The sequence below is a fragment of the Protopterus annectens genome, chromosome 8.part1 (assembly GCF_019279795.1).
Source record: "Protopterus annectens isolate FY-2018-M chromosome 8.part1, PAN1.0, whole genome shotgun sequence".
Taxonomy (NCBI): Eukaryota; Metazoa; Chordata; order Ceratodontiformes; family Protopteridae; genus Protopterus; species Protopterus annectens.
Genome location: NC_056742.1, coordinates 366,667,297 through 366,685,840, shown reverse-complemented (window position 1 = coordinate 366,685,840; position 18,544 = coordinate 366,667,297). Strand labels below are relative to the sequence as shown.

At 42.6% G+C, this 18,544-nt stretch overlaps 1 protein-coding gene across 3 annotated transcripts in view; it reads right to left on the bottom strand.

Moving 5' to 3' along the window:
• DNAAF1 (dynein axonemal assembly factor 1) overlaps positions 1-18,544 on the bottom strand; it is a 1,332,504-nt gene that overhangs the window by 1,123,440 nt on the left and 190,520 nt on the right. For all 3 annotated transcript variants that reach the window (XM_044081943.1, XM_044081945.1, XM_044081944.1), the window contains exon 4: positions 708-799. In XM_044081943.1, the coding sequence (XP_043937878.1) occupies positions 708-799 (92 nt within the window). The remainder of the gene's footprint in view (positions 1-707; positions 800-18,544) is intronic.

Sequence of the window (18,544 nt, the reverse complement as noted above, 5' to 3'; positions counted from 1 at the left end):
GAAAACTGAGATAACTGGATATAAAAGCTTGTACATCAGTTCACTGCATGTAGCTGTAAGAAGAGACTATATCCAGTGTAAAAAAGTCAAAATATTTAGATTCATTCATTTCAAACCATACTTACAATTTAAATAAATAATAAATAATGGAATAAAGTTTAAGAAATCATCAGGAGTCACTGAAATTCTTACATACTGAAGCTGTTTTCTATAGAAATTGCAACTAAATCCATCTAGACTGGATAATTAATTGTAAATTAGAATGCATTTTTTTCTGCTAAAATCTGTTATACTTTTCTTGTCATCTTGATTAAAAATGCCAAACAGAAGCAGACACAATAATGTTTTTCAAAAGAACGGTAGCATTCACAATTCTTAACAAGACCTTCAACATATAGATTATGTAAAACAAATTAATTACTAAGTAAGGCACTAAATTAATTATGACACCATTCCTTATAAAGCACAGACTTTTCAAGAAGAGAGTTCACAACAAACCTCAATTTCTTAATCCAGAGTTTGCTTCTGAATCAAAGAAATACCTATCATGTGCCACGTTTGTTCAAGTTTATTGAAACAGCTAACAGAAAACTATATTACAGACATTCGAGTGTGAAGTTAACCTTCACTCTACACTAGTTTAGCAACCTCACTGTACTCTAACATTCTGTAACAAAGTACAGAAAACATTTTGCAATATAACTTACCTTTGTAGTGCAAGTAAAGCGTATCATTCAGGTACGGAGTCAAATAAAGCTTGTGCTGTTTGCAGAGATTCCGCAGAAACTGTTTAGTCATTCTAAAACAGTAACAAGCAATAACTGTCCATCAATATGCTGCAGTATCACTTGCCTTTGTAGCAGTACCACAAAAACAAACAAAAAATTAAAGTAAAATCAAAGAGATGCTACAAAAATGAACAGCTGAAATTCTTCTATACATACTGTAATCTACTACATACATAAAAAAATTAAGTGAGCATTCACCTATAAAAAAAGGAAGTCATCAAATAAGAGAGTCATACAGGTCTTTCAAACATTCTTTAGACAAACATGACTCCTCAAACTAAATCTCATGTGAAAAAAATCTGGAAAACAGTTCATTTAGGCACAAACACAACAGAAAATATAGAGATGTTTGCCGACAAGATGCAACAGTGATGGATTTTGTTATAAATATGTGCATGCAGGGCAGGTCTTACAAACTGCTGAGCCCAAATTGAAACATGCTTGGGAACTCCAAGCCACAACAGCTTCACCTCCTCCAGCCTCAGTGATTTGTTAGGAAAAACCATAATTTTATGAGGAAAAGATCAAACATATGAGGCAAAACTCTGGACATTCTGCAAAATTCTTGACAGTTGAAAGGTATGGTACCAGTATTTTTTATGAATGCCAAATCTTGAAAACCAATGCTGCATTTGCAGCACACCTGCCAAATTAAAACAACCTTTTTGCATCAGCATGCATTTTCCAAATATGATGGATGAAACACTAAAGCCTGACATTACTGACTGACTGTAATCCACAGTAATTGATCAGAAAATTAAACATTCTATGAGGGACACTGCAAAAATATGAGGCAAAATCAATCAGGGACATTCTATACAAAAAAGGGGAAAGTGTGCGGTAGTTTAACTGGAACAAGCTGTTTGTTACTTTTAGCAAGAGGTTTGCTATGGTCTTGGAGTAGAAGAGATTTTTCTGCCCTTTGGCCTTCAAGGTGAAGACATTTTCTCTTACTGTCAAGGGTCATGATCAGCAGGTCCCAGAGGTGCAGGAGTGTAGTACTATTTTTTGTTAATAAAATGCCTATATTGCATTTACAGTAGTGTCTGAAGTATTCAATGTGTGGCAGTTTGACTGTGGCAAGATGCTTGCCATATTTGTAGCAAGGAGTTTGCTACATTTTCAAGTAAAAGACCCTTTTTCATTTTTCCAGTCTTCAAAGTGAAGACTTTTTTAGCTATGGTTCTGGACCGCAGATTACAGTGAGACATATGGAGCCTTAGTGTGCCCAGTTGACTCAATCAATCTAAGACCATCTCTGTTTGTAAGGCTAGGTTGTTCACTGCCCCACACTGATGCTGATGGTAGGGGAAGCAGCTCATTGCTTACATTTTCTCTTCTAGTATGGTTTATTTTGGCAAAACAGTACTTCAGGGAAATATGTTTAGTGAATATAACTCGAAATATCAAGATGTGATAAACTACACCAGATAAAGAGAAAGTGGTGCTTGCAGTTAGTATTATTACCGGTAGAGATACTAGCCTATAATCAAATAACTGCGGCTTCTTAGCAGTCAAAAGGACTATCTATTTAGTGAAATAACCATAAAAGGGCAATCTTAAAAATTCTCTGCAGTTGTTTCTACAACAGAATTATTCACACACACACACACACACACACACACACACACACACACACACACACACACACACACAAAGTCGAATAGAGAGATCTGGAGGTGGGGGGTAGGGGAGAGGACAAAAAAGAGAAATAAGAAAACAATAAGGATTCAAAAGTAGATATAATCATGACAAAGCTGTTTCCTCCAGCAAAAGCAATTTACATTACACATTAATGACTTCAGAAAAATAGAAGATTGTCTGTATGGCATATTTTGTTGTTATGTTGCTTGGGTTATTGAGTTATTTGTGTTCCATGCAAGTAGTGCACTGCAGCTGACAGTTATTGCATTTATTCATAGTCCACCACTTATGCTAGGTCTCCTTTAAGGTGGTAACTATTTTATTTAGTTTATATACTAGGAAAACAGTACTTTCCAATGCCTGAATTGGAGTCTGCTCCTTCACAATGAAAGATGTTTCCCCACTTCCTCCATTCTTTCTTCCTTAAATTTAATTAATCATACTGTGCCTTCATGGTCTTATGTACCCATGTCATGTTCCATCTTTCTATCTTTTCTTCAATGTGAACAGATTCAGCTCATCCAAATGTGTCCTACTAACTTTTATTTATTTATTTATTTATTATTTTATTTATTTGCTGTTTGTTTGCCAGGATAGTCCATTTGGGCCACAAGGAGCCCATTTTCAATAGAGTCCTGGGAGAAAAGCTCCAGAAAAATACAAATACATAGTACACATTGCACATTTACATTACAGATTATCTCATAGGAATACAAAGTAAATATAATAAAAAAAGGATAACAATGATAGAATACATCAGTATAGCTTGTAAAACAGCAATAAAAAAACACTTGTGTAAAAAAAAAAAAAAAAAGTAGCAGCACAGGGTAACTTAAATAGTTGGTCAAATAGTTTAATACAGCTGTGGAATTATAGGAGGCAGTGATGGCGTATTTAGTTCTGGGAGAGTAGGAAGTGGTATTAGAAGGATTAGGTAGGATGGGAACAGGAGCACTTCCATTGTGAAGTTAGGTGCGAGTGCAGCAAGGTTTTAAATGATGAGAGACTGCTGGTGATGCAGATAGGAGATAGTACAGAATTCCAGAGGCGTGCAGGAGAGGACGACATTAGGTGATTTCCAGCTGGACGTGTGGGTTTGTGCAATTTAATTAGTATTTGGGAATTATATCTCAAAAGACATTCTGGTTCATACATTTCAAAGGTAGTGGCAAGGGAGGGACAAAGAGAGAGGTTGTAAATGAGTTTGTGTGCTTGGATGAGTTGGGTATAAGTGAGGAGGTTAGGTAGCTCAAGCCAGTTTAGTTGGTGAAGAGAATTACAATGGTGAGAAATGGCTCTGTGATGTGCTGCACATTTTGATATCTTGTTATAGCAAGAGGAGAGTTTTGTTTTGAGGGAGGACTGCAGGTTGGTGAGGATAGATGCACCATATAGGAAGGGTGGGATGAGATAAGTATTGGTTAGTATAAGCCTAGTGGAAGGAGAGATATAACAATTATGGCGGCATAGCATACCAAGTTTTTTGTGGGTTTGTTTTTCTATATTTACTTGTAAATGTTTGTCGAATTTTAGTTTTATCCTTAACACAGTAGTTTTCCTTTGGATAGTGTTAATTAGCTTGATTTATTCCTTTCTTCATGGGCAATGGAACTTTATGCAATAATCTTGATAAAGCTGAAAAAGAAGTGATAAAACAGTCTTTCTACTTCTTCATTCAGTCTTCTAAGGAAACAACTTAGTAGTTTAATGGCTTTGGCTACAGCATACTCCTGTCACTTTAAATATCTGTTCTTGTTCTACACTACTCAATGTGGCTCATCTCAACTGGAATTTTATCTCAAGGTTGTTGGACCCCAAGTAAAGTACAACTTAGTTTTAATGTTTTAAACCTCATTTGCCATTTTTCATAGATTCATAGGTGCTTACTAGGCCACTGATGTGTGATGATTTTAAGAAGCCTAGCCTAACACTCCCATTGTAGTGTTTAGCTTATACATTTTGCACATGAATAACCAAGGGGGCAGAACAACGATATGTTAGGACATTGACTCATTGCCTCTACCAATGAGGGACATGATTGCTAAACTGGGGGGGTGAACTTGCAGTTTCCCATCTCATCCATTCATCCAAATTACATTTCAACAGAGTAAGAGAAGTATTTCATTTTATGAACACTGGAAGGCTGCTCCATAGAAGAGGTATTGTCTGTGAAAGAAACCTATCCCTCCAACATATTCTAGTTATGCTACAGAAGAGATTAAGTTCCTTTGAGCAGGTGTACACTCTGCCATTGGACTTTTAAATGTCTAATAGAGCTGACAGGATAGGGTCTGTTGAGGTTCTATATGAGGCAGAGGTTACCTTTTAGTAGCTTGCATCATACCAAAAAGAGAGACAAGGATTTCAGACAGTCTGCATAGTTTTTTGACTTAGGCCAAAACAGGGTAGGGTACCTCTCCTTTTAAGAACTAGCACACATTGTTACTTTCAACAATAAACACTTAACAAGTTGTTTAGGTACATAGGTAGTTACTAAGTATGCAGTCCAGGAGACCATTAAATTGCCTAGCTCAAATTCTCATTGCCCCAAAGCTTTGTTTGGTTCATTGACTTGCTCAGCATCACACAGTAGACAAATGAAGGCTGAGAGATCAAACCCTGTAGCACAAGAAGTAGTGGTTAACAGCTCATAGCCTTAATCCACTGTACCAACTGCCAGACTGAGAGCCAACAATCTCAGATGGTGGCTAATTAATGGCTTCAATCATTTTCTAAAAAACTGAAGATTCAACTAATAAATAGTAGGATCTGACAATGTGTTAAATGACAACTGTTATTATACTGTAATCCTATCCATCATCCATGATTTAAGTCTTCCTTTCTAAAATAAATTCTTATAAAAATGTATTATGTTTATCTGCTCATTACTGATTCTTGTAAATATGTTTATGTAATTATGTACAACTTTCTGTATGTTTGTTCTTACTATCTGTGTTTGATAACCTCAAGCCAAACTATATATATATATATATATATATATATATATATATATATATATATATATACATACATATACACACACCATCTATTTTGTTAACTGAATTTATTATATCTACTAAAGGTTTTTCTTTTTAAAGGACTCATCTGAAAAGGGGTTCATGTCAAGACTAAACTGAACCTTCTAGCACCTCTGTTGTCCTTTTCTTAGCTTCTTTATAATTCCATCTTCAGTTAGCCCCTTTCCTTTTCATCTTCTAGAATTTTTTGTGATTGCTTCTTTTGATTTTTTTTCTAGTATATGAAATTATGTCTCCCTCTTCTCAGTCTCCTCATATTCTTAAGGGTCCTGTGCATGGTTGCCTATCCATTTAGTTTAATCCCAACCTACAAGATACCCCCCATCTCTCACCATTTGTCCATTTATTCCTCAAAAAATCACCTAGCATATTGTAATTTACATGTCTATAGTCTCATTCCTTTACCTTCCTCCTTTGTCTGCCTTCATCATCCCCCCACTGTGAACCATGAAGTGATGTGAACACTGTTCCCTAGATGTACATTTATTTCAAGGTCTGCAATCCCTCCATTTTGCTATGCAAAATTTCTAGAACTGTTCCATTATATATACTTTATTATATTAACTGGGTGAATTTTGCATGGCATGCGCTTCATTCAGTTCATTTTCCCACCCATATTTTGATAAGGCTGTACCATGGTATGCTTTTTAGAAACCTAGGCTCCCATAAGCACATCCTTCTTCCTATCCATATGTTTTATTCATTTCCTTTGTTTCTCAACATCTCTTTTTTTGTGTGTATGTCTTGATGCTTGACCCACTGCATTCAAGCATCAGCCTTCTTAAATGTCCAAAATGAGTTCATATAGGAGGATGAGTACGAAATAAAAACCGTGATACCACCTGTAATAGTCACTTACCAAACAGTTGCATGAAGTACTTACCATAACTGTAAATAAGTTAAGCACATAACAAAATGATCAGTCTGGATGAACAAGCCCATCCTTGTCAGCCAGAAGGATTAAAACTGCAGGCTGTCAGCTTAGCATTTAAAACTTTTTTAGGCTAGTAGCCCTTCCCCTTGACCAGCAATTCTCTTCCAACTAGCTTGCTGTCTAGATCTCAGGCATGCTGCTTAAAAGTCAGCAACAGAGCATATCCAAAGCGCATTGTTTTGTTGAAATATTTAGAGGAGCCTATCTAGCAGATTTACAAATATAGTCTTACAAAGATGCATTTCTAAAAAAAGACCAGGTAGATACCCACTGTTCTAAATAACTGTGCTGTATGTACAGCATGCAGTACTTTGTAAACCATTCTGCTATGAAAAATATAATAATCAGGGCAGAGTTTAGATGGCTAACTGAAAACAGCATCCTTTCAGAGCTCTGCAGCATATTTAAATATACTCAGGAAAAAAATTATTAAACATTTCTTCACAAATTACTTAATAAATACTTAATTCACTTACTTTCAAAACTCATGAAGTTTTCTTCAAAAATTTCCTGTCAAAATACTTTTGAGACTTACCAGCTAACAGAACAGATAAGCAATTCAAAGCATGCCCATGCAGACTCCTCACTAAAGAACTACTTGCAACAGGTGATCGCTATACTTCAGGAATTATCTTTGAAAATAGATGGATTAGAGAACATTGATAATTTGGGAAAAAACAGCTTAAAACAAAAATACATCCTCAAACAAATGATTCAGCAACACCAAATTAAAATTACAGACATAGAAACTGCTTTAAATGATACAGAAGGAAGATTAAAGGAAGAAGAGATACAAACAGAATACCTTCTGAAATACAAAATAAGTTATGTACTCGCCATAATGTTCCATCTGTGTTGTCAATTTTCATTCTTCCTCAACTGTTGGGTTCAAATCTAGCCCTCGGATCTGACTGACTCTTTCGCCAACTCGTGGAACACTGAAACTCTCGAGCTTCTCCTTTACCCATGATGCCTTAGTCACCTAACATAGTTCAGAGCTTGGTTGCTGCCTGCTAAAACAACAGCATCTGGAACTCAAATAAAGGAACTTTGGTTCCTTCAGTATCTTTCAATTCTTCCAAAAGTCAAGTATGGAGGGGGTTTGGAGGGAAGGAAGTTGAGGAAAAATGAAACTAGATAACACAGATGGAACGTTATGGTGAGTACATAACTTTATCTGAGGCTGTCATTTTCATTCATTCCTAAATTGTTGTGACAGTGTCCCCCACCTACCTATATCCTCGGAGGACTCTAAGAAAGGACATTCCTGAACACTGCTGTGCCAAAGGCTGCTCTTCCCGTAGAGACCAGATCCAATTTGTAATGAGCAATAAAGGTATGATAATTAGCCTTTCTGGCTGCACAAATATCATCCAATGAAGCTCTAAAGGCAAAGGCTGAAGAAATTGCCACAGATCTGGTGGAATGAGTTTTTGGTGGTTTTGGTAAAGACAACCCCAGTTTTTCATAAACGAAGGTAATACAATCAGTTAGCCATTTAGCTAAAGTCACTTTAGAAACTGGTTTGCCTAATTTTAATTCCAAAAAAGAAACAAATAACAGTTCTGATTTCCTCAAATTTTTGGTTCTATGTAGATAAAACTGTAATTGTTTGTGGAACATCCAAATGGTAGAACATATACTCTCTTTTATTTGAGAAACTTGGAATGAAAACTGGAAGGCTGATAACCTGATTAATATTGGATTCTGATACCATCTTAGGAAGAAAGGAGAGACTGGTTTGTAAGAATACCCTGTTCTTATGAAAAATCAAGTAAGGAGGCTTGAATAACAGGGCCTGTAGTTCTGAAATTCTTCTAGTAGAGGTAATGACCACTAAAAAGATAGTTTCCAGGTCAACAATTTTAGTTCACTCTTAGCTGATGGTTCAAATGGAGACTATGTTAAAGATTGTAAAATAATGTTTAAATCCCAAGGAGAAGAGGGATCTTTTAATTAGAAGTTATGTACCTACCATAACGTTCCATGTTAGTTGTCTTCTCTCGCCTTCTTTCTTGCTGGATGGGTTCGGAGCCGATCCTCGGCTCCGACTCGGCACTTGCTTTAGCTCGAGAACTCCTTTTACCAGCTCGAGGCAACCCTATATCCCATGATGCAAGGCGGAACTACCTCAGATCTCGTTTGGCAGCTAACTGACCCTGCTAAAGACTATCCTAACATAATTAGGAACCATGGTTCCTAAAAGAAGTCCTCATAACAATGCTCCAGAGGAAGCAATCTAATAGGAACTCTCCAAGATCTGTCCAGGCCAGGGGGAAGGAGGGAGGAAGAAAGAAGGCGAGAGAAGACAACTAACATGGAACGTTATGGTAGGTACATAACTTCTAAATGTTAAGTTGTCAATCTCACCTTCATTCTTGCTGGATGGGACCGCGTCCCTAGCACCTGTATCCCGGGTGGCTCAATGGAACAGACTCTTGAGAACTGTGGAACCAAAACTGGCCCTATCTCTGGAGGCCAAATCCAACTTGTAATGAGACACAAAGGTATGAGGCATGGCCCAAGTAGCTGCTGCACAAATAGTGTCAATGGGAAGTCTATCCTGAAAGGCTACAGAAGTGGATAGACTCCTGGTCGAATGTGCTTTTGGCTTAGAAGATAGTTGTTTGCCCTTAGAGAGTACACATAGGAAATGGTGGAAGTCAACCATCTAGATAAGGTCACTTTAGAAACTGGAAGACCTAACCTGTTTTCTGCATAGGATACAAACAATTGGTCTGATTTTCTAATTTGTTTAGTCCTATGCAAGTAGTACCTGAGCTGACGATGAACATCCAAAAAGTGCAGCTTCTGTTCAGCTCTGTCAGAATAGTTAGGAAAGAAAACTGGTAGATCAATAGATTGGTTAATATTGGTTTGAGATACAACCTTGGGAAGAAAGGAAGGGTTAGTTCTAAGCGAAACCCTATCCTTATGAAAAACCAGATAAGGTGAACGAATACAGAGGGCCTGAATCTCAGAAACTCTTCTTGCAGAAGTAACAGCCAGTAAAAATATAGTTTTCCACGTCAATAACTTTAAAGAACACGTAGCAGACGGTTCGAAAGGAGGTAGAATTAGGGATGCCAACATTAAGTTTAGATCCCATTGCGGAGGAGGATGTTTCAAAGGCGGTTTTAGGAGAAAAACTCCTCTTAAAAAGGCCTTGCATAACCTATGAGACATGATGTTATTGTCATGCAAGCCAACATGATACTTGGAAATAGCAGCCAGTTGTACTTTGACTGTAGATGACGAAGATCCTGAATGAAAAACCTCCGCCAGGAAATCCAAAACAGAATGTACAGGAGCGGTAAAGGATCAATATTTCTGGCGTTTGCCCAAATTGAAAAACGGGGCCACTTGCTGGCATAAATAGTTCTAGTGGGCGACTTTAAAGAAGACACTAAAATGTCTCTGACTGAGTCAGAAATCATTGGTAGCCTGGCTAGGGAAGGAAGTGGAGCAACCAAGCAGTGAGGTTGAGAGAATGAATGGCCCGGTGCTGCTGACCCGACTGGTGGATCAAAAGATCCGGAACTGGGTCCAGATGCCAGGGCTGCACCAGAAGATGATGATGTAGAGACGGAAACTAAATTTGTCGAGGCCAATATGGAGCAATGAGGATCAATTTGGCTCTCAAAACGGTGGCTTTCTGAATGACTTGTGGAATCAATGGAAAGGGAGGAAAAGCATAAAGAAGTCCCCGAGGCCAATCCTGGGTTAGAGAGTCTCTCAAGGGTTGGCCTGGAAGGGGAAATAGTGTGAAGTAATCTGGGCACTTGCTGTTTTGAGGGGTAGCGAAAAGATCGCAACAAGGGGTGCCCCACTTCAGAAAAATCTGATCTACTACAGATTGATTGAGAGACCACTCGTGAGGCATTAGAATAGATCTGCTTAGCCTGTCCGCCAATAGGTTGGACCTGCCGGGGATGTGCGTTGCTATCAGAAACCGCTGAGAAGCGATCGCCCATTGCCAAAGTCAGAGAGCTTCTCGACATAAGGGATAGGACCTGGTTCCGCCCTGTTTGTTGATGTACCAGACCACGGACATGTTGTCCGTCTGTACTGCAATAGTCCCCGTGGGAAGAAAGTCGTTGAGGGCTTGCAACGTTAAAAGCACTGCTCTCATCTCCAGGACATTTATGTGCAGGTGGTATTCTATGGGTTGCCACGTCCCGTGGACCATCCTGCCCTGATAATGCCCCCCCCCACCCGATCAGGGAGGCATCCGTGGTGACTGTGGCAACTGGAGGGGGAACAAAGGGTCGGCCCTGATGAAGAAGAGGGAAGATATCCACCATCGTAGATGAGCCCTGCACGACTGTGTTACCAAGATTTCGTGTCTCATAGGCAGATCGTGGTACGACCACTGCGTGAATAACATCCACTGCAGGAGACGCATGTGGAAGCGAGCCAGTGGAAGAAGAACAATGGCCGCAGCCATTAGGCCTAGAACTTTCAAGACAAACCTGGCTTTGATCTTGTTGCTTAGTAACAGAAGCTGAACAAATTTCTGGATGTCCAGAATCCTTTGATCTGTTAGCCTGGCTAACATTTTGACAGTGTTTAACTCTGCGCCTATAAAGGTGATAGATTGGCAAGGCAGCAGAGAGGATTTTTCGAAATTTACCGAAATTCCCAGTTTCTTGCAAAGCTGTAGGGTGTAGTCTCTGGACCGAAGACGCTGATGCTTGGTGGTGGCGGAGAGGAGCCAGTCGTCCAAATAAGGAAACACCTGGAATCCTCGACGTCTCAGGTGAGCTGTGACCACTGCCATGCATTTGGTGAACACTCTGGGGGCTGAAGTGAGGCCAAAGGGCAGTGCTCTGAATTGGTAATGACTGGCTCCTAGCCGAAAGCGGAGAAACCTTCTGGAGGGTCTGTGAATCTTTATGTGATAGTACGCATCCTGAAGGTCTATAGAGCACATCCAGTTGTCCTTGCCCAGAAAGGGCAGAATGGATTGCAGCGTGACCATCCGGAATCTTGCCTTCTTGACAGACTTGTTTAGTCTGCTTAGGTCTAGTATTGGTCTCCAATCTCCCGTCCTTTTGGGGACCAAAAAGAATCTTGAGTAGAAGCCAGATCCTACTTGGTCTGCCGGTACTGTCTGGATGGCTCTTTTTTCCAGGAGTTTTGAAACCTCCTGACTTGCCAAATCCCTTTGACTGGGTGAGATGTCTGGAAGGGATTGTAGAGGTATGGGAAACCTTTTGAAGGGGATTTTGTAACCCTCGGATATGATCGACTGTACCCACTTCTCTTGGGATAGGGATTGCCAGGCTACTGGGTACAGTGAAATTCTCCCCCCGACTGCCTCCAAGGGTGGACAGTCGGGCAACACCTCAGGGATGCTGAAAGGGCTTCTCAGGAAGAGATTCCCTGTTGCCCTGGTTCTGAGGACCCCCCCTGCCTCTAGGGCGGCGTCTATTATTGTTACCCCCTCTGCCTCTAGGGGTAAACTGACCACGTGTGTCCGGTGTAGCTCCTTGGGCTTTTCAGAACCACATCTTCCCCCCCTTCTGACCCTTGGGATAAGGTCTAGAAGGAGTGGAAAACTGGACTCCAACGGCAGAAAGAGTTTTACCGTCCTGCTCACATCTGGTCAAAGTATCCTTCACCTGAGGTCCAAACAAAGCCGAACCATCAAAGGGGGTGTTGGTGAAGGACGCCTTAAAGGGGTCCACAAAATTACACAGCCGCATCCAGGCTTGGCGTCTAAGAGCAACACCTGTGCCTGCGGCCCTGCTCGCTCCATCGGCCGCATAAGATATGAGCCGCATGGAGGAGTTAGATATGGAATTCAGGATAGCCAGCTGTGAGGCAATCTTTTCCTGAGCCCCAGCAGCAGAAGGATCCTGGACTACTTCTCCCAGTTCCTTGAGAATATCTCGTTGAAGCCTGGTGAAGTGACAAAGGTAATTCAGCGAACGCATAGCAAAGGTCGCTGAAGAAAACATCCGCTTTCCATACCTGTCCATGGTCCTAGAATCCTTATTAGGAGGATGGACAGGTACTGAAGGATCCGCCAGTTCCTTCTTAGTGGCCCCACCACCATAGCATCCACAGAGACACCTTTGGAAAGGAACTGCTTATCCGAAGGGGCCGTGATGAACTTGGATGGTCTCCTGGGGACAGGTTCCACAGAATCTGGAGTTACCACGCCTTCGAGCCACTACCTGCATGAGTGGGTCGAAGGCGGAGACACCCAGGAGGTGGAGGGTCGGGATCCAAAAGCCTCCAGGTATACCGACTCATCCTCGGAGGGGTCAATGGAGGGCCAATTCCCCCTCTGTTTGAGGAGCTCAAGGATGTCTGAAAAGGAGACATCCTCAGAGGGGACCGGGGAACCCTCCGACTCATCTAAGTCGGTATCAGATGTAGTAGACTCGGGGGAGTCTGTGTGTTTCCTCTTACACGTCCTCTTCCGAGGGGGTTCCCCTGCAGGATCAGGAGATACCTCGGAAGAGGAGGAAATTCCCAGTGGGGAAACCTGGGGCGATGGATCCCTGGGCCTGAGAGCGAGAGGCTGGGAAGAGGCATCTGCAGGCACTGATGAGGGAGGAGCTAGAGGGACGGACCGCTGACCTGGCTCTGAGGCCAGGACACTCCTCATCACCTCAAAGGCTCCTCTCCCGGAGACCAGAACACACCCGCTCGAAGAGACAGGAATGGTCGGCTCCAAAGAGTCAGAAGGCTCCGAGGCCGATGTCGGTGCCGAGCTTACCAGAGCCGAAGCCCCGAGAGGGAGAGCGGGGTCAGACAAGGGTCCGATGCCACTAGCCCCCTCGGAGCCGACAGTGGAAACCCGACGACCGGATCCTTCCAAGGAAGGTCTCAAGGAAGAGATCGGAGCCGAGGATGACGGAGCCGAAGGATGTATCGGCTCCGGCATCGAAGCAGTCGCTGTCCCAAGAAGCTCCGGCTCCGAACTCTGGTGTGGAGTCGGAGGAGGAAGCTCAATGATAGGGGTTATAGCCGCAGTCTGCTGAGATGGGCTATGGAGCATTTGGGCCAGTGCCTGAGATTTCAACAGCCTGCTTACCACCCTCTCCAAGTCATGGTCAGACAGCCTGGAAGATCTCGAAGACCGGCTCCGATGGCTCCGCTCCGATAAAAGAGGAGACCCCGGAGCCGAGTGAATACTCATAATAGAAGGGGACTGGGATCTCTTATGGGTCGAAACCATCGGAGCCGAAGTCCCTTGAACTCCAGATGGAGCCGAGGATATCTCGGCTCCGATGCTGGATAAAGTGTCGGCTCCAGCCGGAGCCGACAAGGCCACCGTAGTCAGGGTATCGGAGCCGGCCGGCACCGAACCCACTACTTTGGAAGAAACAGTATCGACTCCAGCCGGAGCCGATGTCGGCTCCAACGGAGCCAAAGCCACCGGAGGAGGCTTGGACACTGTAGCCTGAGCCTTCGGTGGCTTATGAGGTTTTCCTGACTTCGGAGGAGAACCTTCAGGTTTAAGTAAACCTCGGAGGATAAGTTTGTTCCTCCTTTCCTGCAGGACTCTCTGGCTAAAAGCATGACACAACGCACAGGAGTCCTGCAGGTGCAAAGGCCCCAGGCAATACACACAAGAAGTGTGACCGTCTGTCAGGGACATTTTCTGACAGCACTGGTCACACTTCTTGAAGCCTGAGACCTTGCCTTCTCTAGACATCCTAACAAGGATACCACAAACAGTCCCCACAAACACACAACTTAATCCCTACACAAACACACAGGAAGGGATAACCAAGGGGGAACTAGGCCTGACTAAACTACTGTAACTTAAAACTTATAAAAGTTTACAAAAAGGGCTGAAAAAGAGGGAAAGGGTGGGCTGTAACTAGATTACAGACTAAACTGACACTCAAAAAGGGGAATAAACTCCTAACTACACTTTTCTTATTTTACTAAGAAAAAACTTACCTCAGCTGGCAAAGGAGACCTCTTTCGCTAAGTGGCAAACGAGATCTGAGGTAGTTCCGCCTTGCATCATGGGATATAGGGTTGCCTCGAGCTGGTAAAAGGAGTTCTCGAGCTAAAGCAAGTGCCAAGTCGGAGCCGAGGATCGGCTCCGAACCCATCCAGCAAGAATGAAGGCGAGATTGACAACTTAACATTGGGGTTGTAAGAAGAAAAGTTCTCCTTAGAAAGGCTTTACAAAGTTTGGAGGAAGCTAAAGATAAGTTATTTATTCCTATATGAAAATCAGAAATGCTAGCTAGTTGTTCTTTAATGAAGGAAACCTACCACCTTCACTGGAAATTGTAGCTAAAAATTCAACAACTTTAGGAACAGGTGCTGAAAAAGGATCTATGTTTTTTTGCTGCACCCAAAAAACAAATAAAGTTTTCTAGTGGAAACTTTGTGGAAATATAAAAGAAGGTGATGGACAAGGGAGGAAACCCTGTGCTATCTAGCAATCAATGGAAGTGGGGAAACCATGTGGTCAACTTTAGACCTGGAATGTCCAGATGTGTCATGTCTGTCGAGTGAGACAGAAGGTCTGTAAGTGGATACAGAATCCATTCAGGGGGAGAACAAGATGAGGCCAAAGAAAGGGAAACTAAATATGACTAGGCCAATAAGGAGCAATGAGGATAACTGTGCTCTTCAGTCGAAATGCTTTCTGAAGACATTTGGGGATTAGGGATAATGGGGGTAGGCATAAAGGTGACTGGGGTACCAATCATGAAGTAGGGTACCCCTTGTTGATTCCCCGATGGGGAGATCAGAGCAAAGAACCTGTTGCACTTGTTGTTGAAGGGACATGCAAAGCGACTGCAGCATGGTATCCCCATCAGTGGAAAATCCTTTTAACTTGTCTGCAATCACGTTGGATTTCCCTGGAACATGTGCTGCTACCAGAAACCAATTGGATGAGATTGCCTACTGCAACACTCTCATGCTTTCTCAGTAGACATGGAGGTAAGAGTTAGTTGCCCATTTTTGTTGATGTACCAGACCACTGACATACTGTCTGTCTGGAAATCAATAGTCCCAGAGGACAATGGGTCTTAGAAAGCCTGCAATGCTAGTACGACAGCTCTCATTTCCAGAATGTTATATTTGTATTGGCCTCTTCAGAGGGCCATGTGCCTTGGACCACCTTTCCCAATAAATGCCCCCCACCCAATTTGGGAAACATCTGTGGTCATTATGACCTTGGGCTGAAGGAAACAAAAATATGACCTTCTGTCACCTGATTAGAATGTAATCACGATAGAAGGCCATTTTTACAAGTCCGTGTTATCTTGATCTGACTGGATAAAGGTTGGTGAAGAATAGACCATTGAGCTGCTAGGGTCCACTGAAGGATCCTCATGTGGTACCTTGCTAATGGTAACAGAATGAGTCGAGCTGAAAAAGAAGAACTTTGAATGTTTTTTTTTTTTTTAACCTGGAATCGAATGGTCTGAATCCTTGATAGAGGGAGAGACACTGTCATAGATACTGTACCGAACAAGGCTCAGATGAACTCGAATATTTGAGTTAGTTCGAGCTGAGATTTCTTGTGATCGATGGTACTTCCCAGGACAGAGCATAACTGAAGTACATAGTCTCGTGCTTTGATCAGATGATGCCTGGTCAGAGTGGGTACAAGTCAGTCATCCAAATATGGAAACACCCATAATCTCTGTAGCTTCAAATCTGAGCTGCTACTACTGCCATACACTTGGTGAACACCTTGGGGGCTGTAGTGAGACCAAAGGGCAGAGCTCTGAATTGGTAGTGACTGGCTCACAGCCAGAAGCATAGATATCTCCTGGATCATCTGTTCATTTTGATATGATAGTACATATAGATCTGTTGAGCACATCCTTGTGCAGAATAGGCAGACTGGACTGAACCATGACCATCGGTAACTTTTAGTTATGTACTTACCATAACTTTAGATGTATGGGATCCATCTCGCCTACATTCTCTACAGATGGGTTCGGAGCCGATCCTTGGCTCCGACTCAGTCGCTATACAATAGAACGCAGTCTCTTATTGGCCGAGTTACCTCATATCCCAGGATGCACCACTACTGCTTCCCCAGATCTTGTTTGTCCGCACACATGCTCACAGAAACAGACTATTGTTATAACATTCTCAGGTCTTTCAAGAGAGAAAAGAAGTTCAATTTCAGATCGTCCGGTCTCTCCTGGTCTACGAGGCAGGGGGAAGGAGGGTGGGTTATTAGGAATGTAGGCGAGATGGATCCCATACATCTAAAGTTATGGTAAGTACATAACTAAAAGATGTAATGTGATCCTATCTCACCTACATTCTCTACAGATGGGACAGCGTCCCTAGCACCTAATTCCTGGGTGGCTCACTGGAAAACACTCCTGAGAACCGTGGAACCAAAGGAAGCTCGACCCCTAGATGCCACATCCAATTTGTAGTGAGAAATAAAGGTGTGTGAAGAAGACCACGTAGCAGCCGCACAAATGTCACTAATAGAGAGCTTGGAATGAAAGGCTGCCGAAGTGGCCATAGCCCTAGTAGAATGAGCTTTCACTGGAACTACAAGTTCCTTATTTGAAATGAAATAAATATGATTGATACAGTCCCTGATCCACTTGCGCAATAGTGACTTTTGTGACGGCTTTGCCTAATTTACTATCCGAAAAGGACACAAACAGTTGATCTGATTTTTGTGCTTGGTGTGTCCTATCCAAATAGAAACGTAATTGTCTGTGTACGTCCAAGCTGTGAAAAGTATATTCAGCTCTGTTCGAATACTTAGGGAAAAAGACCGGTAGTTCCAGTGATTGTTGTAAACAAAAGTTAGAACAAACCTTTGGTATAAAAGATGGGTTTGGTCTAAGAGATGCTCTATCCTTGTGAAATACCAGGTAAGGTGGTTTGACACATAGGGCTTGAAGTTCTGAAACTCGCCTGGCTGATGTAATAGCAACTAGAAGAGCAGTCTTCCAAGAAAGAAATTTTAGATCACAGGTTGCTGCCGGCTCAAAGGGAGATGAGGTTAATGCACCTAACACCATGTTAAGGTCCCACGGAGGTGCAGATTGAGAAATAGGGGGTCGTAGAAGCCAAGCTCCTTTAATAAAGGCTTTGCACAACTTGTTGCTCATTAAAGGTGGTTCTACGCTCTCATGAAAATTGGAAATAGCTGCCAATTGCACTTTGATGGTAGACACTGAGCAACCTTGGTTGAACAGGGAAGCTAAAAACTTCAGTACCTCTGACACCGAGGCTGTCATAGGGTCTAATCCTTGGAGTTGGGCCCAAATAGCAAACCTCTTCCATTTATTGCTATATATCTTTTTAGTAGAAGTCTTGTGGGCCGAAGACAAAATATGCATGACTTCAGGGGCGAAAGAATGGTTCCTAACTATGGTTGGAAGAGGAGTAGCCAAGCTGCTAACTTCAATGAATGGAGGGACTGATGGAGCTGTCCTGACTGTTGCGTCAAAAGGTCCGGAACTTGGTCCAGGAACCAGGGACCCTCCAATGCATATTTGTGAAGAAAGGGGAACCAGACTTGACGAGGCCAGTATGGGGCAATTAGTATCATTTTGCTTCCCAAGCGAATCGCCTTCTGAATCACCTTGGGGAGAAGGGGAACCGGTGGAAAGGCGTATAGCAGACCGGGGGGCCAAACGTGGACTAGAGCGCCCTTGGAGATCTCCCCCGGAACTGGGGTGAGAGTGAAGAAGTGCTGGCATTTCGCGTTGAGGGGACTTGCGAAGAGATTGCAACAAGGAACTCCCCATCTTGTGAAAATCTGCGCTACCACTCTGTCGTTCAAGGACCACTCGTGAGGGGAAAGAATAGTTCTGCTCAGTCTGTCGGCTAACACGTTGGATTTCCCCGGAATGTGCTTTGCCACTAGGAAATGCTTGGTAGCAATCGCCCAATTCCATACCTTCATGGCTTCTCTGCAAAGGGGGCAAGACCTGGTCCCTCCTTGCTTGTTTAAGTACCAGACTACCGACATGTTGTCGAACTGAATGGCAATCGTACCCTGGGGGAGGTGATCGTGCAGTGCTTGCAACGCTAAAAGCACCGCCCTCATCTCCAGGATATTGATGTGGAGAAGACTCTCGTTGGGGTGCCACGTGCCTTGGACCGACCTGTCCAGATAATGTCCCCCCCATCCTGTCTGGGAGGCGTCCGTAGTCAATGTGGCA